The sequence below is a fragment of the Strongylocentrotus purpuratus genome, unplaced genomic scaffold (assembly GCF_000002235.5).
Source record: "Strongylocentrotus purpuratus isolate Spur 01 unplaced genomic scaffold, Spur_5.0 spur5_scaffold_5, whole genome shotgun sequence".
In the NCBI taxonomy this organism is placed as follows: Eukaryota; Metazoa; Echinodermata; class Echinoidea; order Camarodonta; family Strongylocentrotidae; genus Strongylocentrotus; species Strongylocentrotus purpuratus.
Genome location: NW_022145611.1, coordinates 20,112,144 through 20,137,580, shown reverse-complemented (window position 1 = coordinate 20,137,580; position 25,437 = coordinate 20,112,144). Strand labels below are relative to the sequence as shown.

Here is a 25,437-nt window from a genome sequence, read left to right as displayed (position 1 = left end):
AAGAATGTGGTAAGATTTGCAATTTCAGTAGGTAGAAAGTTGCAGGGTCTTTCATCATAGCTCATGTGGATATATCCACAGATGTCACTCTGAAATCATTCTGATAGTCTAATTTACTCGGGCATTAGCCTTCTATGTACAGTTGTCTAGAGTAGGGAGAAAACAATGTTCGAGAAGAAAATTACGGAAAATTTTGGGGTATTTTTGTTCTTGCAAGTTAAGATCAATATCAATTTCCCATTGGCAACTCGGTCAAAACTTGTGATGTCAAACATGGGGTAACTCTGCGAGTCGTCGAGTACAATGACTACATACCTGCATTGACGACTGGCATTTCCTTGAGTGCGTAGGACGATGCCTTGACGAAGGCTGACATGAAGCCCAACTTGACCCCATGCTTCTTAATGAAAGCATCTTTGTGTTTATTCCTCACTGCTATGATGTTGCTGTGGATAGGAAATAGGTAATATAAATAGGATGTTAACAATAACGTATTATAATAAATATAGATATTTTTAAATGGAGAATGATGGAATGGTCTTTGCGACCTCTGAATTCCGATCTATGATCATTGAGGTCATAGGCATATAATATTGGGAGACGAGTTAGGACGATACAATTGTCACTCTAACTCATTCATATCTATCCTAACAACATAGTCTATCTTGAAAGAATTTATTTATTTTAAAAAAAAGAGGATAAGTAAAGGTAAATTACACTGTCAATTCAATATTCCAGGGTAATTGTGGATTTCCTTGACTTTTAAAACTGTTTGGATATTCTGATGAATTAATCCCAAAAACAAAACAAGTTTGCCATACAAAACAAATTTTTCTGTACCACTGAGGCCTGTCTCACAACAACCATTATCAGTAAACGTATTTAAGTTCTCTAACATGTACATGTATTCCAAGGGGATGTCCACCAATCTCCAACTTGAGACAGTTTTGTGAGAGTGGCCCTAGTGAACAGAATCGATGTCAAAGCAGTTGAAAGTTATCCTGAAATATAGAGAACAAAGTAAGTTCATCCCGAACGCGTCTCACCTCATATCTATCTCATTGAAAGTAGTAAGCATTGCAGTTGTGTTCTGTGCCTCCTTGAGTCTCTGTGCTATCCTCTGTCTCATTCTGGACATTTTAACCTGCAGGTTTAAATAGAATCACACACTAATAACATTAGCGATGCACAACTCCATTCCATTATTAACAGTTTCTTCCCAGTACACACTTCTGAATTTTTAACCCTTTAAATCCTAAGCTCAAGATAATACAAAATGATACCCATCGGAAATGGGCATATACCCAAAACAAAGGATTATTTAACAAAATTGTTGGATTAATTAAAATCTTAAGCATCAAGATTAACTTAGTCCAAATCACCCTCCTGAATTTGATCAATCCAGGAATGTATGATTTCATTATTCATTTTACACTTAAGTTTCATCTCATATTTACATTATATAGAAACTAACATCTATAACTATCTATTGCACTACTTAATCAATTGAGAGGAAGGGAGGGTAGAGAAAAAGAAACATCTCAGATCAATGCTAGAAATCTCTCGCAGTTTAAACCTTGCTCAAAGATAGACAAATGTAATGTATCCGTATCATATAGCTTGAGATGGTAAATGGAAGACAACTAGGATCAAAGATTTTCCTCTAAGCCATAGTCTGCAAGTGCAGACCCGAATTTGACACTTAGACAAATGACAGTGTATCTTGAGTCAAGCCTAAAGAAGAAAAAGATGCACAGAGAATGCATCAACAGCTACATAACAAGGCCTTCTAGTCTATAGCCCGTTTGTTCAGACGCTGAATTAAGACCCATTTAGACACAAATCAGTGAGCCACTAAAAATAATGTGGTGCAAAGATTAATAAGATAAACATAGCCCTTCATATTTCTGTATCTTGCAACACACAGAATACTCTTTTATAATGCAATATAGGAATCTGTTATCATTTAATATAAAAATACATTTTTGTATTTTGCAACATAAAAATCATAAAGTATGAGGACACATTTAGGCAATTATTGTGCACAGCAATAAACCTTTCACAAATATACTGCCTATTGATTTAATCTACATACAAAGTTTGCTATGGTGTTTTTTTTCCCGGCAGTTTTTCTGTGTCATGTCTGAACGGGGTTTTAAGAGAAACATCAAAGTTAAAGCCCCACCGTACTAGTTTGGCCAGGAGGGATTAGACCTCCCTGCATGGTCACTGACAGGTGGTTATCTCATCAAATCAGCTCTCAATTAACATAAGAAAAAGAGGATCATTGTGGACCAATGGTCACCGATTAGGTATTGTCTGCTATATAGAGGGCGCAAGTAGCTATAAGTAGTGCAGTGGGGCTTTAAGCCAACAGACTATCTTACCCTCTGTTCCGATCTTACTCCATATCCAGCAGGCATCTCAGCTGACATGGCTTGCTGGGCTGCTGCTGCTGGTTGAATGGGGACTGATGATGCTGTAGAACAAGTATGGAAAAGGTGTGTTTAACATTGTATGTAAAAGCAGTAATTAACAGCAACGCTATTACATGATGATGATGATGATGGTGGTGGTGGTGGTGGTGGTGGTGGTGGGGGTGGTGGTGTTGTTGGTGGTGGTGGTGGTAGTGATGATGAAGATGAACAATAAATTATAGTAATATTGATAACAATGATGGTGATAATCATTAATGATTGTGATATTACTAGTAAACAATGATGGTGTTGATAAGAATGATGATAATAATGATGATATGATAATTACAATGCTACTAAACCATTTTGCATATAACAGGGATGTTTATTTTATGATCTTATAATACGGAGGGAAACATGTCAAAGAAAAACTGATAGATGATTGGATACGAGACGTTTCAGGCCAAGGCTGTATGTTTCAGTAATTGAAGGAAACATGGATCGTAAATTCAATTATTGTAAGTGCCTTTACAACCACACTGGAATGGAACTAAAGACATTGAGGAAAATGGTTTTTAGTTTAGAGAAATGGTATCACACTCGTTTGCATATAGAATTCTACTTCCTTTACTATTCACAAGCTAGCTCTTCTTCATAAAGTTAATACATAATTCTTGATGATAATTTTCAATTATCACAAGTACCTGCATAACTGTAGAGTCAAACCTATGGAAAAGAACTGAAGGCATTTAATAGGGAAAATTATCTGTACTTACAAATGGATATCAAACACTCATTGCATTGGCATTTTCTTCTAAATAATTAACTTTTCACAACCTATTGCTGCTTCATAAATATATTATACAATCCTTTAAATGAAAAGAAACTACACAGGCATTCATGTAATCAAGTCTTGTCAATAGAGACTTAGCACTGCACCTATTAAACGGACTGAAGAAAAGCAGATGGTATCATCTCCCTTTCATCTTGGCCACGCAGCAGTCATCTTTAATTCAGCCTAAAAGCTAACGTTTCTTTTGGGTAAATCTTCAGTAAACACACTTGAATCTCCCGATCTTAATCGCAATATTGCCTCATGAAAACTTAATCAAGAAACACGGATCCAGCCCAAGAAGCAGATGATAGGCGCACTTAGATCATGCAGCGCTCATCTTTAATTCAGACTAAAAGCAAACGATTCCCAGCGTAAGGCAGTGCTTCTCTCTCAAAGACATGCTTCTGATGAAAGAATAATGAGGGCGCTAAGTGATTAACGAGAGATTGAAGACTGAGAGATAGGACTCTGATTTACTCTTGAAGAAGAAAGAGATAGAGTGAGAGAGAATCAGCTAAAAAACAAAATGACAATTCTAATTTGCTCCAGCTCCTTTTCACAAATAAAAACATGGGCAAGGCTTGGGTAGTTTGGAGATTGTAGGTTAGGTCATGAAAGTGCTCCAAGATTGAATATAGGCCTTTGATTAGTGTTAGAAATGGACAAGTGGAGCAATCGCCAAGGTGAATGCTGCTTGTAGTTATGGCATCTATTCTAACACACCAGAGAAAAAAAAGAAAAAAAAGATCCTGTTCATCTTTTGAATTGATGTAAAGATAAATATTCAAAAGGTACATACATGTAGTATTTAAAGTTGAACACCTTAGAATCAAGATTTGACAGGATTTACATACCAATCAAAAAGGAGTTGAAAATTTGTTATTCTCTTATAAAGCTATTTGCAGTTATGAAATCTTTCCACCCTGATTAAATTACATGTATCTTGCCTTCTATAATTCCAAATAATTCAAACATTAATCAGACCAACTTTTGTCCCTTATCAGAACTAAATATGGACTTTAATACAGTGTAAATGATTTAATCCAATAATCATAAAACTTGAATTTCAAAAACACAAGTAAAGTAAGTTTGTTTTGATAATTGTCATTGTGAAATCTAAAAGTCTGTCTAAAATGTAGATGCTCTTGATGCTTTGCATGTATATTTCATCATTACTCACAGAGGAGTGATGACAAATACACACTTTGACAAATGATACAGATCATACGGATAACGGATTAAATCAAAGCCTGAGATATACAGAAAACAATAATAAACTCTACAGAAATTCAGAAAAAGCAGCAGATTTGAACTTTGCAAAGATTAACACCTCTATAACACTCCACTCACAATAAAGAGTAAAAAATAGCCATTAGCCTTTCTTTTATTTTTTTAAGTGGATGTACATCACTATCTTATTACAGCAAGAGCAAGACAACAAATCAAAATGACAAAATAATAATAAGGTTTGATTCAAATTGAGGCTGTCCTATCCATTCCAATCAACTAATACACCTGTATTAATCTAACATCCCATGATGTGGTCCGTTTTAGAACAGGAAATTTGCCATCCCCTGCCATTCTTTTTCTTTATCACAAGCATACCTTTGACAATTTAAATCACAATAATCGGGTATCAAATTACAAGCAACAGGTTTAATCGGGAATATTAATTTCAAATTACCTGGATAATCCTGTTTCATGCAATACTGTTGATTTTGTAGAGCAGCAGGATTGCAATACTGGGGCTATTTCTGTCAGGTAAGATTATGGCCGCTGGTCCAAACCGCTTTGAGAATTGGATGTGACATTTGTGGAATACCCAATCTTTGCAGCAAAACAAGGAATATCCGGTTGCCAATAAGACTATTGTTTGGGCTGTGTGAGTCAGGGCAGTATTTTGATACCTTGAGAGATTTTCTGACACTTACAAGCAGTGACTGTCAGAAAAAAATGCAAATGAGATTAAGCAAATCTCTGTGACATAGATCTGTGGAACAGTTGATTTTAACTTCCCCAGTCTGGCTTGATTTGATTTAGCGTTGACAGGAATACAATTGGGAGGATTAAAGTGGGTTTTTGCAGGCGATGTAAGATGACATATAGGAAGCGTGCAACAATTTCACAACTGTTACGTGAATTCTGCCACCTCATGCCAATTGTTTGACCCGACTGAGTACTTTCTTTAACTCTGAGGTACATCCAGTGACCTCCGTGTTATCTGGATTAGAGAGAGCTGGGGTCGGCTTGCCATGTCTGCAGTGGGCCAGTCCTTGTTGTTCGGTTTTGACATCTGAGACTGTGAGCCACGCTATCCCCCACAGGATACTGGTAATCATCAAGATTTGAACACAACAAAAGCTGTGATATCATCTGACAATTGTAGAAATTGCTTGAGACCTGGGGTTATTATCTCCAATTATCAAATTATCCCATTATATCTAATCTTTCTTGGTTGAGTCATGCTTTCTAACATGGTATCAATGCCAAGTGAAACTACAAGACCTCCAGTATGATCAGCACACACACAGGCGTAGTCCCAAGACCTAAGTCCCATCCAGTGCTCAGAAAAACCAGTGGTCTGTCCACTAATCTGCATGTAAACCAGGCTCAGTCTCACTGTAACCACAGAACATGCAACCATATTTGCTCATGCAAACATCGACTTACATGCGACCATGGATCTAAACATATCTTACCACAATATTTTTTTTTTATAAATAGTGGTAGGGAGTGGGGCACACGTACCTGATACACATAGACAAACCATTGGTTTGTCTTAGGTTTTATCCACTTATCAAGATGATCAAATGGCTCAGAGTTGCTTTGACCGCAGAACATGCGATAATCTTAATCATATTGGAAGTAAGCTTAAAAGTCAGCACTACGCTAATCATGTATAAAAGAAGAAACATATTTCTTATGGGAGGTGCTACTGGTGCCTAATCTTTGTGCAAGTGCAGCATAAGTTCTCACAAGAACAGACAACAAAGAATACTCTCTTGATACTTGACGACACACATTCTTCTTACCAAAATATCAATGATAGAAGTACTGGACTCACATACTGTAATTTTAAGGGTATCATCTAAGTTTAATAGGAAAGCAGTACGAGGTCTAAAAAGTACCAAGTGCTGAAACATTGCATTACATTTAAATTGTAATCATAAATAAGAATTTGTTCAAATCATAATTAAAAAAACATTATGCTTCATATTTTATCTTATGCTGTAACTTTGTTTATAATTGAAAATTCTAAAACAATTTCCACGTGTAGCAGGCACGATTAGCATCAGTTTGGCAATACATGCATGCAAGTGCCAATGGGTTCAAAAGTACTTTTAGATAAATCCTATAGATATTTATAAAGCTAACTAAATTGGAACACTAATGTAAATCTAGAAACTTCTGTGACCTGAACAATTCAAGATATTTTTAGAAGAACAGCCATTTTCACAACTAGAAACCTTTGTTAAATGTTATAATGGCATGTTGATATTTAATCATTTTGCAGCTTGAAACTTCAGTAAATTTAATTTATATGCAGGAAGTGGTTGTACAATACTGTCATGTGTACGAACTGTGCTGAGAGTTTTAGTTTTGGTGGTGAAAAGGTATTAATCCCCTGAATAGCAAATTATATTTCAGGAGTTATATACATTACAAGACAGGTCCTTTCTGGTGATCTTAGTGATTTACATGCATTTCTCTGGTGCACACATTCAAGTGCAATGACACTGCAGTCGCTGGTAAACAATATCTATATCTTTGCTGGAATCAGATAAATGGGACTCCAGATCTTCAGGAAATGGATTGTGTTCATTGTTTTGAAGCTTATCACGCAAGTTCTTATAGTCTCAATCTTGATAGTGGAGGATAGTACCCTTTCGTCTTCTGCTACCAGCAGGGTCAGTGACTTCCCTCAAAAGGTGTCTACCACTCTTAGGGCAGCATACCTCATATTACATAATAACTATTTAAACTTGTACTTCAGAAAGGCAATCCCATCAGACTTATCAATCTTGCAGTGTAGGAATCGATACTTGGTTGCTGTAAACTGTGCACTTTTGTCTTTCGCTGGAAGAAGGATCAATGGATTCCCTCAAAAGGTGTCCACAGCATACTATGTATTGCTTAATTGATACTTGAATGTATTTAATAGATAACTCCATGAGGTCTGTTTGTCCAAACTTGTCCAAAAAGGACAGTACCCTGTACTTGGTCTTCGGCAGGCAGAAGGGTCTTTGACTAGCTGCAAAAGGTATCCACTCTCAGGATAGCATACTGTATTCTGAGGGTTCATTGACACAAAGACGTAACTCCATATTTTGCCCATATGAGTATTTGATATCAAAATGTTCAGAAAAATGTGGGCTTTCCAGGAATCACAAAGACTTAACTCCACCCAGCACCCCATCGAAGTCAATGGCTAGTGAAACATGACTTAACTCCTAAAGGCCCAAGTGCTCAGTGACACATAAACCACTTTTTCTCAAAATGGCTAAAATGGAATTACGTCTTTGTGTCACTGACCCCTCGATATTACATAATACTACTTGTACAATAGAAATGCAAATCCAACGAGTCTAACTTTTTCTTTAAATTCATATCAATCTCGCAGCATGAATCTTGATTGTGGAGGGCAATACCCTTCGTTCTGTCTTCAAGCAAGCAGAAAAGTTGTTGACTTGTTCCAAAAGGTGTCCACTCTTAAGAGAATGATACCACAAATTACATAATAAGTACTTGTATGTACTTGAGAAAGGCAATCCGATAAGGAATAACTTTTCCAACTTATCATTCTTAAAGCCAGAGTCTTGATTGCAGAGGCCAGTACACTTTTGTGTTCACTTTGATGGAGAATCATTGACTGGCCTTTACAGGAGTTCACTCTTACACAGCACACCTACTATCACATTATTGTTACTTGTACTTGTTTTCCAAACATTAAGATCAATCTCCAGCATGGATCTTCTTTGCTGAAGATCAGCCCCACATTTGTCTTCTGCTAGAGGGGTCAGTGACCTCCCTCCTCAAAGGTGTCCACACTCAAACCAACTAATCAGTCATTACGTAACATCTCCTTGTGCAGGGTAATTGTGGTTTCTTAATGAAATTAAGGTACAGATGTAGCTCCTTTACAAAAAATCTCAAGATTTCAATAGCATTCAGAATGGGTACCATGACATTTGTCAAATGTACCCTCCTACTTTGAAAGATCATCCATACATCGGGATGTGATTCAATATGTATACCAATAGCTAATATCACGGTAACAAAGAAATACAGTGTTATCCTGTTTTTTCTTTGGGAGAAGTAAATACTGCCAAAAAGTCAATTATTGTGTAAAGTGTTCATAGCATTTTTGATTAAAGGAAAACATAGGCATATTTAATAATCATATACTACTTGCTTATTGAAGAAAACAAGTACATTTTGCAGCCATTTCATTTTGTGAGCACATTGCTATCCATTATCTACATGTAGGAGGCAGTTAAGTGAATAAGCAGTGGTCTTGTAAGTATGAGATATTGAGTTAGAAACCAAGTCGATGCACTAATTCCTTTTGGTAAGAAATGAATCCACAATCAACTCCCTTCTGTAGGTCCACTGGTGGCTTTCTTGCAAGTGACACAACATTAAGCTGAAACATCAACATCACCTGAGATATCTGACAAACTTCTTTCATTATGATGGCTTATCGTACTATGTGTTTGAAAAATTCTAAGAGTTAAGTTCAACTTGTAATACCTGGTTTTGACGTCATAGGCCCTGTAGGTATAGAGGGCGCCGGTGGCGGTGTTGAGGGTATAGGTCCAGCTGAGGCTCCAGCAGGGGGTGCTGCTGGGGCAGCTGCAGGTGGTGGAGGGGTAGGAGGAGGGGCTGCGGCAGCATCTGGAGCAGCTTTCTTGGGGGCATCTCCGGCTATTGGTATAGATAGAATGGGGAAATATAAGGATTTAGCATAATAGTCATATTTCTTTAGGTCTTTAATGCACAATTTCAAACAATACCACTTTCCACTTCCCGTATCAACAGAAAATCGTTGTTCCTAAATACTATCATATTTGATATGTCAGGTCAGTTTAAAAGTACTGAGGTTTTTTTTTAAATAGAAGTTGACCCACTTTGTGTATATCATATCAATAGATTTTTAACTTGATTTCCTGCAGACATACACATGGATTTATACTCATTTCAAATTTATTATTTCCTGATTATACCAATCATACTATGAAGGATGTCACAAACAATGTCTGAATTAAACACAAATATACTCTCGTATGTATTGTGTCAAGGCTTTCAAAACATGTACTCATTTCTTTCAATAGTTTCTAAATGGTATTGATTGTAACTTCAAGTAGACATGATGTGACTGCCAATTGTCAATTGGCTTAGGTCAACTAAACTGTTTTCCCTGTCATTACAGCACAATGAAACACAAATACAGGTAAGGATATCAAAATATTCCATCGTTCAAGTTATCAGGCCCCAGTAGTCAACAATATTGAACTATTTCTCAAACAAGAAACACATAAAAACTTTTCAGTGAATATGATTTGCAGCCACGTTTCACTAGCTTGTTCGCATTTTGCTGGTCTAACCAGCTTTACTTCTATTACCCAAAAAAAAGGGATTTTTTTATTTTTTTTTTTATTTTTTTTATAAATTAAGGACAGTTAAAAATGTCTTCAGACTTGGGTTTCTTTTGAAATGCAGTTTTGTTAATAGCAGGACTCTTGATAAGCTTTGATTTTTTTCTTCAAAATGAATGGAGGTCAGAACTATACCTGAGACTTGTATCTTGAGAAGTTGTTGACCCGGTACAACCTTCTCTCCATCTGGAATCAAGAACTCAAGGATGACTCCTCTACATGGTGCTGGTACTGGGATAGAAGTCTGGCAAGACAGGAGAAAGAAAAAAACATATCGGTGTAGAAAGACGGTATTATTGAGCTTGTGGGTCTAAATTGGTGTCCCTTTCAATTGGGATGTTTCATCAACTAAAATCAAACAGACAGAATATATTTTAACACTCATTGTATAGCTTGAGGGGAAAAAAATCCCAGATCCACTTCTGAAAAGTTGAAAACATTTCCTCATCAATTATGGTGTCTACTGCCTAGAATAATTCTTGTTATGTTTTATATATAATTCTATTAAACCTGTATATAAAACATCTAACAGCAACTGAGAGTACTTACATGTATCTAATGCTGCCGAGCAATGGCAATTTTCTGATTTCGATGACTATCAAAAAACATTTATAGATATGTGTCTTTATTCCAATGAAAATATTCCTAGATGATAAGATAAAACATGTATCTCCCAGACTGTTTATTGAAAATGTGAACTTATATTCATCCCATTTCATGTCCTGTACTTCTATATTTGCATATCATACACCTATTAATGTACACAAACAATGTAACTGAAGCTCCATGAGGTAATTGAATATATATTCCTTTTTACACAATGAAATACACACCTACACATGTATACCGGTTGGTAATAATACAAAAAAGTGCGCATGACCTACAAACAACAGCCTTATCATGGCATTCTGTATTCTCTACAACTCGTTAAACGTTGAACGAAACCAATTTACAACACTATACATCTGGTAATGCTATCAAAGGAATGTTACAAAAGGAAGAATGAGTGAAGTTACAGAGCAGGAAATGACCCAACAATGACTGTACTTGAAAAATGTGACTCTTAGACCTATAACATACATGTGTGTGTGGATTACATTGCATGTAATTTACATTTAATACAGGTACACCCCACCTGAGTTTCAAGGTGATACAAGGACAAGTGAAATGGAACCATATGGAATGGTGTACTGTAAATGATTGCCATGTCAGTCTTACCTTGTCTGTTTCTATCTCTCCCACAACTTCATCTTCCTCTACAAAATCTCCAACACCTGCAGGACATGGCAGCAAATGCAAACAAGACAAAACAGAACAACATGAGAAAGATATTATTACAGTGTACTTTCGACCAGATGGTTTCCTCAAAGTCTGTGATAGATTGTAAAGCACGTCACATCCAGATTTTATATGAACTTGAGATAACTCTGGATTATTACTTCACCTAAAGTATTTTCTTTTAACTTCACTAATTATTAAATGTGAAGTACATGTACAACTGTAGCTATACTATCAGTGACATAATTAGTAAGTAGATTATCACAGGCAAATACTGTAAATATAAATTTACACAACACTAGACCATTATGATATATTAAAAATGGACTGTAAAGTCTCCATACAATATGTGGGGTATTAGAAGACACACCTTTGTAGAAAAAAATAACAGCCCTAAAACACATATTACGGCATGATTTTTCCTTGAACACAAGAATTTATAAACAAGATAGTTGGGGGGGAAAGCATATCTTTCAGAGTATATACAAACACTTTCATTATATAAAACAATCCATTCAGTCATGACAACTGATATCTTCTTCCGAATAATTAACATGAACGTTATCCATATAATATACATGTTTATACATTGTGTACACATTCCCATAATACAAAAAACAGGGTGGAAGGATTATAATATTTTTTTAATAAGAATTTTTTCCCTCAGTGCCTTGATAATCTTCTCATCAATCTTTGCAAAAATCCACCCTTGCAATGTATCCCCCATGCAAGGCAGTCAGTCTCATAACATGTCTGATACCGCATGAAATATCTCATCAAATATGCATAAGGCACTTTAGATGAAAACGCCCGGTCGACGGACCTCAGTCATCGGAGAGGGCCAATCATGTATCTGTGTAGACAACATTACACAAAAACTGCACCACTATCTCAGATACCGGTACACAGACCTCATAAAAAGGATTTCTTGACAAAGGCAATTTAGTATAAATGCCTGCACTGTTGAAATTCAAAGACAGTTGAAGGAATATCCAAGGAATTTTTTATAAAGACAGAATTTCCCCTTCCAAGGGTATATTTCAACATTGTCTGAAGTCACTGAACAAGCCAGTACCAGCAGCATACATGAGAATCAGCACAAGAAGTGTGAGCACGCAATACGCCCACATACCGGTAAGGTATTACTCAGTAAAACAAGAATCTGGAAGAAATTTAGTGTATTTCATTCTTAATGACCGAATTCTTATGAATATATATACATATCTAGGCCAAGTTTAAGGGTTTGTCCAAGGATCAGATTCCAGCACTCAAGGTGTAAACTGACACCACTGTTTTTTATAAATAACTTTATAAATGGAGTATTTAAAGCCAAAGATGAGTATACTCAGAAAGAGAAGTAATTATATCCTGGAACTAGAATGCCAATTTGAAGGGTGTGAAATAAGATACAATGTAAACTTGTTCGCATATTCATCTTTCACATTTCTTGGCTTTCAAGTGTCAATAATCCACTAATATAACCAGAAGAATAGCTTTTTACTTGAAGATTCCAAAAAGTGCAAATACACAGAGAGTAGATGTGAAAGAACAAAAGCTGAGTGTTATAACAGATCGATATGGAACGGAGATCCACAATAATTTTTAGCCCGTAACTGTAAATTAATTTCCAGCTTAAAAATGGTTTTACTAAATGTAAAATATATTTGCTCAAACATTATCTTTTTTTTTTGGGGGGGGGGGGAGGGGAGGGGGGCAAAATGTTTGTCACTCATAAAATAATTATGCAAGAGTGGAAAATATATATAATTGTTGCCAATTTGAGGATGGATTAAGAAATAATTAAGCTTTTATATCAGTAATTAAACATCAAATCTATTTACACACTTAATACTATTCAGGGAGGGGGGATACATGTATGTACTGGCATGTTCTATGTTAATATTATCAATACATACAATATGTTGTCCTCAGGGTTATATTAGTTATTCTTTATATAATCAATTTATTAAAACAAATAGGATGTAATGGACTTGATTTAAACCAGATTAATCAACTGGATTAATCTAAATAACTTATCAAATACCATCCAAACGATTGAGGATTTCCAATCCTGATAACCTTGATACACATGTTTGTTTGTAACAGACACACACACAAAATGACATTCAATTTGTAGATGTATAACCAAAATGTCTTTCAATCATCAAAAGCTCCCATTTTTTATTGGATACCCTGTAGTTGCGAGAAAAAGAGCAACAGTTTGAAGAGAGACTGATTTGGAGATGAGGAGGCAGGAGCAAGATGTCATCAATTATTTAGGAGAGTAAATGAAGCATTTGAAAATGAGAATTCAACGAGACCCTTGAGGATAGTAATGGGCCTTGCCATGACGATGAGCGACCACGCATCTCACCGAGGTAAAAGATGATTAGTTTTCAGACAAGAAAGATGAGCACTTTATCTAATTTGCCATTCATCTTTGGATAGCTCAATTAGCCTTGTCTTTGGAATGAGGTGTCGGAAAGACTTTTAAATGGACATGGCTTTTGGGGTTGGCGAGTGAGATACTGCTCTTCGATATACCAATTATTATTATTTTTTGGCCATCGAGATGGGATTGATTTGAAAATGTCCTGATCACTTTTTAGACACGAATGGAAACTCCAAGGCCACCATAATTGAGTAGAGAATGGTTTCTCTAAATTTCTTTCTCCCCCTGTATCTCTCAATCTATCTTTGTCTCATATCAATTTCTTTTTCTATAAAAGTCTTTTTTTACTTTAGGAATACATGCTCTCAATCTTTAATGCAAAGAGCTTTCCAAACGATGCCTATTCACAAGATAATGTACAAATTTTGGTATTGGCTGTATAATAATGCACTTATAGTGAGATATCAATTGAGTTTCAGAATAACTGCACACTTGTACAGATTATATATTTATATTCAATATTGTACAAACAATGAATTTTGATCTTAAAACCTTCACCTGAACAACCCAACTTGTAAAGTGATTACTAATGTTTGGCACAGCATTATAAAAAAAAAAAAAATGAATATACAGGTTAAAGGGTATACAAATGCATGTGGGTTATATAGAAAAGAAAAGATAATGACAAAAAATGAATATGATGCATACCGGTAGTTACAAAATGAAAATGAAATCTTTCAAGTAAATGTCAATTTCCTTGATTGCATTACAATATTGATATCTTTATTTCTTTAGAGTGACTTGTGAATATAAATCAATGCTCTCTTTCCTGACAACTGAGACAAGACATTAAAAATTAATCTGTTTGACAATAACTTTTTGGGCGGTTCCATTACCTAGGCATATGACTAGAAGACAAAAGACCCTCTACCAGCAAATGTATGCATGGGACTGGGCACTAGTGCATGACTTTGTATAGAAACTGTCAACCTCACTCCTACTCTTAAGAAACGTCTTCCAATTAATTGTGTTGTTATGCTCCAGTTATTGCATCAGGCATTCCATTCATAGTCAAAAGTCAAGTATGGCAAAATTTGGGAAACAATCTACATTACTGACTAGTTTCTAAAGAGTGATATATTTATAAAAGATCAAAGTGGAGATGTTTCCTTTGAGTATTTCAAGGACAGGGCATTCATGGTTTGACCACAGACAAGATAAATATTTAATAGGTTGGTAGAAAGCTGGGATTGGTTGCATAGGATGGTGGGGAGCAAGTAACTGAGTCACTCTAAGGGGTTGAGTGCTAGAGCATATCAAAGAAGAATGAGCAAATATGAGGAAATAGAGAAATAAATCTATATTATCTTTTTTTCTGTATTTAACTCTAACAAGTGGTTAAGATTGAGCAAGCATTTTTTTGTTTTTGTTCTTTTTTTACCAAAAGAGATGGCACGTAAAAGAAATAAATGAGGGGGAAAATGATAACTTTGTAATATACAAATTATATTTATGCAAACCAATTTGCTGAGAAAGTACAAAATTGAAAAAGAGAAAAATGAGAATGAAATCAGGTCCCTTGATGTCTACAATTAAATTATGTCATCATGGTTTACATGTATTTCAACTGCTAGCCTTTTATGCTACAGTATATGAGTCATGATATATGCGTAACTAAACAGGAGACTTGCATCCAGCATTCTTTAATGTTTGTTTTTTTAATTAATAAAAAATCTACCAATATAAACTTACAGATGAAAGACACTTGCTTGATATTAAGACCGCACCACCTGGTTAATATGTATACAAATGAAGGGGAAATGATGGTTCAACTAATCATAATATAGACCCAAAAAAGAAAAAAAGAAAAGACAAATGAATGAAAAGAGAAGGCTTGATCCGTTGCAGACAAGAAGGGGAGAAAACAAATCAGGTTAACCAAGTCCATGACATCATGTATGAAAAAGAGATCTGCCCACAATTTGTATTCCTTCATAACAGCGAGCAATAAATTAAAACTCTCTCTCTATATAACCATGATTTGTAAAATGTCACACCTGCCCACTGCATTAAATTCACTTTAAAAGCCACTTGTAAACCAATCTCTTAACTTCTTCTTGACGACCCAAGACCATCTGGAGTGATATCAAAGTTGAAAATGCCAACACTTGGGCAACCTCTGGGTGTGAAGCATCTGGCTTCCCGGCAGCCCTTCACACCCACCGACTTGTCTCATCCCTGCTCATATCCTTCCATACATTGTCTTCCCTTTCATCATGCATCTTCACCAAAGCGATCTCGGTCCCGCGTCAATATTTCTTTTGATCCCGCGGAGGAAATCTTCGGGTATCGGTGAAAGGAGGGCAGCTGTGCGTTGGCACATGCACGGGGCAGTGGACATGGTGTTTTAATACGGGGGAGTTTTGTCGGAGGAGAATAGTAGAAGAGATCTCTGGTGATTCCTTGCCGATATTAAAATCAATGAGTGACACCCTTAAACATGATGTCAACAAGAATAGAATGAAGACAGGGACACTGACACTTCGATTGTGCATTGCCCTCTGTCAGCTTCCTTTAATGATTGCACAGCCAGATCTGTTTACATTGACACAACTTCATTTCCCTGACTATCATATAACATTGGTTTAAAAATCTACTTAATGGTTCATGTAAACAACCCTTTCAATTACCAATCAAAGTGCACTCCTTGATGGGGAAAGTGAAAATCGTTTGTAGTCCTTGCATTTGCTAAAACATACGTAAAGGGAATTACTGCATCCAGTACTAAAGAACAGACTCCCTCTACCCTTTACCATACCTAACTTTATGATAACACTCTTGCTCCTGGAATCAAAACATCATTAATGTAAAGGTTACAAATTCACTTTGTGCATCTACAGGGTAATAAGGTGACCTAATGTATGTATCAGACCAACAGAGACAGTACCTGATGACGCGCCTTTAACAAAATACAACTGTGGAAAGATCTATTTGTCTATCCTGAAATGAATCCCACTCCCTAAGGACATACATGGAAATGCATATGCAGATAGTGTAACCTCTTCCAGACATGAACGCAACTTGATACTTCCAAATTGGCTATCAGCTGGCACCATTCTGATTCATCCTCAAAAATTGTTTTCAGAAATTATTTATTTACTTTAAAAAATAACAAAGCCAGCAGAAGCTTTAAAATGTCTCATATAACATGCATATGATTTCTCCATGTTTATTGAAGAAAACTAGTGCTGTGCTCTATTATCAACTTAAAAGTACAATGACCTGTCATTATATTTTTACTTAATGCAGCTTAAGTTTATCTAAAGAAAACGAAATTCCCCATGATCTGAAAATATCATAAAACAACACATTCCTTCCCTATAGACTTCTCAGACCATTTTCTTCTTCCTCAATCAGTCAAACACAATGAGCAAATATTTCTTTTTATAAAAAAGGAGGTATTCTCTAACTTAAATATCTTGGTCACCTTTCATATCACAGTGCATTTCCCCCTTTTTTCACATTTCTCTCTTTTTCACATTTCCTTTAATTATCTCTGCCTTTTTGATGATATTCACATATAAGCAGAATGGGAAGTTCATGTTATCTGCACTTGACTAGTATGAATTAGAGTACAATGTACACACATTGACCGTGCAATAAAAGTACATTTAAGAGGGCATGACCACACAACAGATTAAAGGTTGAATCTAATATTTTCAAGTGAAAGTAACTGTGGATATATCACGCATATATTCTACATATATTGTATGATGCTTGAATGAATGACAAGTTTCAAACAGCTTTTTGGTGAGTTATACTTTTGAAATATTCAATTAAATGTGCTGTAATTAACTAGTGATCTATTTATCATTTAAATGTTCAAAGTTAACAGAATTACTGCATGAAAATGCAGTATACACGTTTTCATAGTGAAAGTAACACTATGAAAATGACTAACAAAGAAAGCGGACAAAATATACAGTTCCTCAGGTAGACAAAGGCTATTATGCCTTATTATGTAAACATGTGTAGAACAGGTGTCACATGCATATTCACCTTTTTACATAATACCAGTGAAGGGAGTTCCTTTCTCTACCTGAGGAACTGTATATTTTGTCTGCTTTCTTTGTCTGTCATGTTCATAGTGTAAGTATACCTTCAGTATAAAACACATTATGCCTGATAGAGCATTTGTTTGTAGGATAAATTGGTGTAAATTCTACCCCCAAAAGAAGATGTAATTGAAAAGGAAAACTGAAAAAGGACAAAAACAATACAAACAGGGGGGGGGGGGGGGGGAGCAGAAATGCTAAGTGAATTTTTTAGGATGTATCAAATTTAAGATATATCTTACCTTTATCCCACCTCACATCACCCTCTGACACGGACTCTGCGAAAGGAGGTGTTTCTACGATCCTAACCTCATCATCTGAAACACAAGTTGGCAACAGAAACTATTTCAACAAGACTGGTTATACTCTTTCTACTCTATGCAAGTGAACTTTTTTTCTTCTTGCCATATTATCTGTTCAAAATAATGAAAGGACAAGTCCAAGCTAGTTTTTCCTGTATATTAATGACCACATCTTATATCTTATTGTTTTAATTGTATGTCCACATCTAATATCTTAGTATATCTGATGACTGTATATCAAGCTGCCATCTGTATAAGAGCTTGGATCAGACAAAAATATAAAATAAAATAAAGCCAAGTTATGTTTATAATTCCATAATACTATTTAGCAATACTTATTAATGAATTATATCTTAGGCTTGCCCTAAAAGGTTAAAGAAAGGTTAAATTACATCAAATACAGCGTGTATTTTATTCTACAAAGCACATGTATATTCTTCAAATGAGGTAGAATTCCTCAAGAGGGTACTAATTATAACGACTTACAATGATAATGTGAAGTTTGGAGTCCTTTACAACCATTTAGCTCCCAGATTGGTTGAGACTGGAAGGCGCCTAGCACTGGTCGTATCCTGAAAGATTAGTGGTTGAGCGGGGGAAGAAGAATGGAAAAGATATCAATAACAACATTTCCCATTTCCTTTTCTAGAACACCAGTTCCAAGAAAAATGGTTTGAGCGTTTGATCTTCTCTGTTTTTATTAAGAAAACAATTTTTATTGTTTAAATGATTGGGTGATTTTTATCAAATTTTAGATGATCAGTTAACTTTTATAATACCAGGAGAGTAGAGATCATTGAACTTCCCCACGACTCCCAAATTTGAACAACTTTTAAATCATCCGGTGTAACAGAATTTCTATTTTTCCTATCTCAATAAAATTAAACCTATCACTTTCTATGAAACTTTTTAATATGTAAAGCCTAGATTTAAAAACAATTGTTTTCACTATTTTAAAAATATTTTTTAAGTGAAAAATGGTTCAATATTAAAACTGTTAAATTTTGTCTGTTAACTTTTATAATACCAGGAGAGTAGAGATCATTGAACTTCCCCACGACTCCCAAATTTGAACAACTTTTAAATCATCCGGTGTAACAGAATTTCTATTTTTCCTATCTCAATATAATTAAACCTATCACTTTCTATGAAACTTTTTAATATGTAAAGCCTACATTTAAAAACAATTTTTTTCATTATTTTTAAAATATTTTTTAAGTGAAAAATGGTTCAATATTAAAACTGTTAAATTTTGTACGTATCTATTCTTAATGACCAGTGCATAGCACGTTAGCCATTCCTCACTAAGCATTAATCCTAGGAGGATAGCTTACAAATGAGAGACACATTAGGGGGCTAATTCTCACACATCCCTCTCGGCCCTACTCCAGAGGAACCTGTTGCCCTAGCAAGCTGCGTTCATCGCCTTCGTTAATTCCAATTGATTTCACTCCAATAACTGATAGCATGAGCACACTTCCAGAGTGCATTTACCCAGAATGGGGAGACTTTCTTTTTTCTAATCAAATACTGCACCACTATACCTAATCAAGGGGATGAAAGATAATTTGTAGGTACTTAAAAAATGGGTCAGAGCTGTTACCAGGTTTGATGGAAAGGGTTTCCTCTCAAGGTTTTAAATGAAAAGTATATACCTTTTTCTATGCTAGGCAATTTTCTTCCCTTAGAGCTTTCCCTCCTGCCAATATATCCATTTCCCCTGACAATTGTCTTCTTTGATGGCGGAATTGTTTATCGTTTATGGGTGGTATAATATTTGCATTGCATTCTCGCTCCGCTTTGTTCAGACCACTTGGAAGATTAGCATTATACCTTATCCTTTTTTCTACAGATCATTGGCCATCGCTTGTCCATGCTTCATTGCATAACGGCATAGAGAGATGGAAAATTAATATCGCGCTGTTTTATCCCCCTTAAATGCCTGTCATGAAGGGAACTCTTGGGTGTATTTTTCATCTTGTTGGTCTTCTTAATGCATCCAAGTCAGGTGTGAATTATTCATGATCTGCCCTGCACGAGACAACTTTGAGCCCCTGCTGTGGCCTTCTTTCGTTATTAATGATCCATGGATGCAAATATGATTACAGGAGAAATATATGAAGGTCTAAGTTTTTCCCCCACTCTTGCAATCAATAATGGCTCTCAACATTAGAGTGGGGAGGAAGTCTTTGTGAGTGTCGAGATGAAAAGCAACAAGTTCGCCCTGCCTTGGGGACGGTTGGTGTGGTTACTCAGGGGTGAAATTAAAGAGGTGGTATGAAAAGATGAATAGGGACGAGGATGGAGAGATGTTAAGGGAGTTGTTTTGGGGTAAATACCTTAGAGTTTGCTGGTGCTTTGCAAGCTGGCTGTATGCCCTCCATTGGCACCCCTCAGAGAAGGCTTGTTTGGAAAATAAAACAAGCACATATTAAGTTAGATAAAAGGAAAGAATATCAAAAACTTTTGTATTTAATAAGATATCTTTTTAATTAATGTAAACAAGATGATGCTTCAGAAACAAAAACAACCACTGATGCCAGATACAAGGTAACAATAACCAAGAATCTTTTTTTTATTTTTACTTTTATAACTGAAACATGCTAACAAGTTAATGTTTAAAATTTACACTACAAAATATTTTTCCCAAATAAATGCAATGTCTTCTGGTTGCTAATTTAAAAGTAATGAAATTAAAGGACAAGTATGTTAATCTCAAGCTTATCAAATAACTGATCCCACATACATGTATGTAATGCTGCTGTGATGATAAAGGCAACGGGAGAAGGTTGATGTACTTCTAAAACTGTTGAGAAGTGTAATCAATGTAATTAATGATCCAAGGTATATAATGCACAAAATTATTAAAAAAAACTTCATTGCAAGAGGCTACTTTCAGTAAAATTTGTGTATTCAGGGATGTATACCCAGTAAAATTGTTATGCTTTTAACTGTGTCTCTACTTTTTTTGCAATCTATATTTGCTTTTTAATGCATTTAGAGGGTATCACATTCAGCAGCCCCCCCCCCCCCCCCCCCACACACACACACACTCTTTCCCCACTCATCTTACCTATACTGGACTTGATGTTCCTTGCTATGCATGCCTACAAAGACAGAAATTGATAAACATATGAAAATAAATTACTTTGTCATTCACTGTAAAAACTACATATAAGCAGACCAATGTGAACAATATCTAAGATGGCATTTTTTGTTAAACCCATACAAAGGGTACACAAGTTTATAGTATACTTTCTTTATGAGAGGATGCACATACATGTAATAGTTTATTTTTCTTAATACTTTTGGCAATGTCTCAAAAAATGATAAAGATTCAGTTGTCTGCCCTTTACCCTTGTGCTTTGTTCTATGTTAGTTCAAAGTACATGTTCCATGATAACATCACATTTACAGTTATAAACACATTAAGGTGTATTACAAAGCAGGTCCAATAACATCCAAGAACAACCTACAAATATTCTTATACAATAATACATTTGCACTGTTTATAAAAAATATTCAATACAAATACATGTGACATGCAATACACTGTGCAGGTATATCCGATCTTCTTAGTGTTAATGATAACAAATGATTAATATACATGTATACTAAACATGTATCTTGCACAAAATATTCCCTTTCCAGATATTTTTATTCCCATACATGTATGTACATTATGCAATCTCAATTATGAAAATCATTTTTAACATATCAAAAATATACATGTTATGTAGAAAATGGAAATACATAGGACTTGTGATGTATCTCCCCTAAATAAATTAAATGCAAATATAATCAAAACAGACTGGGCTTCAAGGAACATGAATGTCAAGTTTGGGTGTTTCCAAAAGCAAATTCATCTTTATTTACTCAACTAATTACAATCTCAGCACATTCAACCTTCATACAACAGAGGCACTTCCAATAACTACACACAGTGTATGTACTTCCAAGTCATACCGTATTTGCCGGCGTATAGGCCGCAGTATTTTTGGAAGAGAAAATATCAAAAAGTCGGGGTGCGGCCTATGCGGCGAAAGAGTAAAAAAAGTTTTTTTTTTTTTTTTTTTTTTTTTTTTTTTTTTAGTTTCGATTTATGGCGCTATGCCTGGCAATGTCTCTCAGCTCAGTAATCAGTGTGTTGACTCACCACTCGGAAACTACAACAACACTAAAATTTTACTGTCATCTTGGTTTGAAAGTAATCTTTCTAATAGATCTCAATATGTAGTTTATAATAATAGTTCCTCAAATTTTTTTCTATAACAAATGGTGTACCACAAGGTACACCACTGGTACCATAGGTACTTTATTGTTTTTAATTCACATTAATGATCTTACACATTCTTCTAAAAACGACATTGTTACTATTATTTGTGACAAGTTTACAAGCACAAATCAGCGCCTTTAACTGCACCTCGATATCAAATGAAGGTCCTTCCACGCGTGGGTTTTCGGCAGCAAAACAACAACAACAAAACAAACAAAAAACGATTTTTTTTTTTTTTTTTTTTTTTTTTTTTTTTTTTTTTTTTTTTTTTTTTTTTTTTTTTTTTTTTTTTTTTAATGTCAAAATCGGGGGTGCGGCCTATGCGGGGGTGCGGCCTTTACGCCGGCAAATACGGTAACCCAACTTCAATTTTGTGTGTATGACAAAACAGGCAGAATCATCATAATGTTATGATCAATACCTGTACATACATGTACATGTATGTAGTCAATAGTCATGCACAACAAAACATCTTAAGTGATCAACAGCCACCATAGACTTGTGCATTATTATCATTTATTGAAATAGAATTGTGTATTGGTGGTCACTGAAGAAGTGTGATAAAATGATAACATAATACAAGATGAATGTATATGTTAGAATATAAAGGGAGTATAAAAAATATTTGAATAACAGGAGTCAGTTTGTTTACTTGGGTGATATTAAGTCATCTTTACTCAAGATTTCTGTAGGTGTACCCCAAGGTTCAATATTAGGGCCCCTTCTATTTCTGCTTTACATTAATGATGTGCAATACATGTACTGTATGTTACTCAACTCATTTGCCCTACAATATTTGCTGATGACACCACCTTATTTTTAAATGGGAAAAGTGTAACTGAACTAAATGCCATTATTTGTACAGAAATTCCAAAAATTGACCAATGGTTTGCAGCAAACGAGCTGATGATCGATTGAAAAAGAATCAATGGTGTTTAAGAAAAATAATAAACAAATAATTTATGAAATTGAGGATACGTATATTAAAATAGAGTATGCTGCATAACATAACTTGGAATTTCTGTAGATGAAAGCCTGACTTGGTCTTGTCATATTCATGAAATCATGGGGAAAATTATCATGTGCCATTGGAGTATCATATAGAATTAGGTTTTTTATTCCTCTGAGAATTTCAACCAATTTATATTTACACACTGATCTTGCCGTATCTTTCTTATTGTAAAATAGTATGGTGGAAATGTGCAAATAAATAAGCTTTATGTATTAAAAAAAGGGCTCTGAGTGCAATTACCAACTCTCATCCCAGAACACCAAGTGATCCTCTTTTTAAGAAACTTAAAGTCTCAACTATTTTGACACTAGTAAATTGCAAACTGCATTATATGTACAAATATTTCAACTTGTTGACTCAGGTTTTTAATGATATGTTCATGAATGTTAAACTCTGAAATGCATCAGTACAATACCTGATATTGCAATAGACCATGTGTGCAAATGTTAAAATACGAATCGTCCAGACAGAAAGTCTGACACTTTATTACCTGATGACAATTTTTAAGAAAGCCCATCGCTTGCCTCTTTCAAACGTATATAAACAATGCCTTCTGAAATCCTAAAATATGTTGATTTAAAAAAAAAAACATTACTACACCACCTGAAGTATTTATGCCAAACTATTCTTTGTGCATACATGTACTTCTTCTTCACACAGACCGCCTGTTTCCTTTTCTTGTTTACTTAACTGTGTTTTGTACCTACAGTAAATATCTGTGTATAAGGTGCACTTTTTTGCCGCCAAAAAAAATTGAAAGTCGGGGGTGCGTCTTATACACAGGTACAGGAAGGAAAAAAAAATTAAATATTTTTTTTTAGTTTCGATTTATGGCGCTATGCCTGGCAATGTCTCCCAGCTGCACTCACTACTCGGAAACTACAACACTCAAATTTGTCTGTCATCTTGGTTTGAAAGTAATTTTTCTAATAGATCTCAATATGTAGTTTATAATAATAATTCCTCAAATTTTTTTCTATAACAAATGGTGTACCACAAGGTTCTATCGTAGGTACTCTATCGTTTTTAATTTACATTAATGATCTTACACATTCTTCTAAAAACGACATTGTTACTATTATTTATGACAAGTTCACAAGCACAAATCAGCCCCTTTAACGGCACCTCGATGTTAAATGAAGGTCCTTCCCGCGTGGGTTTTCGGCAAAAAAAATATATATATATTTTTATTTTTTTATTTATTTATTTTGTTTTTATTTTTTATTTTTTTAATTTATAATTTATATTTTTGCCCCCAAAATAGGGGTGCGCCTTATACATGGAGATTTACGGTAACTATATATTTAAAATCCTGGTGACCAGCCCTTGATAGGTCAATGGCCTCTGCTGGCTCCACCACAGTCTTAAGAATAAATTCTAGGTGCTTCAATTCTTTCTAATATTGTTATGCTATTTTCTTATTTTGTTGTGTTAATCACAATTTTTTATTATGAGAAGTGGAATTAAATTAAATGAAATGAATGAAATGGAACTACATCTTCAGTATGACTCCATATACATGTATGTATATATGTACATTTTTTTAAATATCATACACAAACATGCATAACTTGTATTTAAAGATAAAGGCGAGTACTGGTAATGCGATTGCATTGTGAAAGAAAAGGTGTGGAATGGATCAGAAACAGTTGATCATGTAGCATGTACATTGTAAGTATTGGTGTGCACTGCAAGGTTCTGGAGTCATCAAAATCATAATAAATCTGGCCTAGTCTTGGTAAACTAAAGTAACAAGCACTGTACACAAAAATGCTATATACATGTATGGGACAACACACATGGTGTCGGGGCTAGTACTACCTTGATTTCCTTGTCTTTCTATGCTCATTACTCAGCCAGTATACATTTTCTTCCAAAATTGTTTGGCACATGTCTTTATTTGTAATCTTGAACATTCAGTGTAAGTTTCGTTTGATTCTGTAAGAATTAATTTTCTTTTTTTTACCAGAACTGGAGTTTATCTTTAATGTGAAACGATCTACATTATCTTTCATCAATATTGGCTTATTTATCTTTTTTTGTAAACGTGCAACATGCTTTCGACAAGAATACATTGTGAAACCTCCCAAAACCTTATTCACATGCATAGAATGCAATGTACATGTACAGTATACATACAGTATCTTTTAGCTG

At 35.0% G+C, this 25,437-nt stretch overlaps 1 protein-coding gene across 1 annotated transcript in view; it reads right to left on the bottom strand.

Annotated features, from left to right (window-relative positions):
- The window catches only part of LOC576084 (dihydrolipoyllysine-residue succinyltransferase component of 2-oxoglutarate dehydrogenase complex, mitochondrial), a 36,694-nt gene that overhangs the window by 5,733 nt on the left and 5,524 nt on the right, over positions 1-25,437 (bottom strand). Inside the window, exons 2-11 of the mRNA XM_776429.5 lie at positions 21,069-21,102; positions 20,335-20,398; positions 18,482-18,567; positions 17,936-18,010; positions 11,127-11,182; positions 10,044-10,152; positions 9,004-9,177; positions 2,388-2,479; positions 1,047-1,144; positions 316-446 (exon numbers count right to left, since the gene is read on the bottom strand). Of these exons, the coding sequence (XP_781522.4) occupies positions 316-446; positions 1,047-1,144; positions 2,388-2,479; positions 9,004-9,177; positions 10,044-10,152; positions 11,127-11,182; positions 17,936-18,010; positions 18,482-18,567; positions 20,335-20,398; positions 21,069-21,102 (919 nt within the window). The remainder of the gene's footprint in view (positions 1-315; positions 447-1,046; positions 1,145-2,387; positions 2,480-9,003; positions 9,178-10,043; positions 10,153-11,126; positions 11,183-17,935; positions 18,011-18,481; positions 18,568-20,334; positions 20,399-21,068; positions 21,103-25,437) is intronic.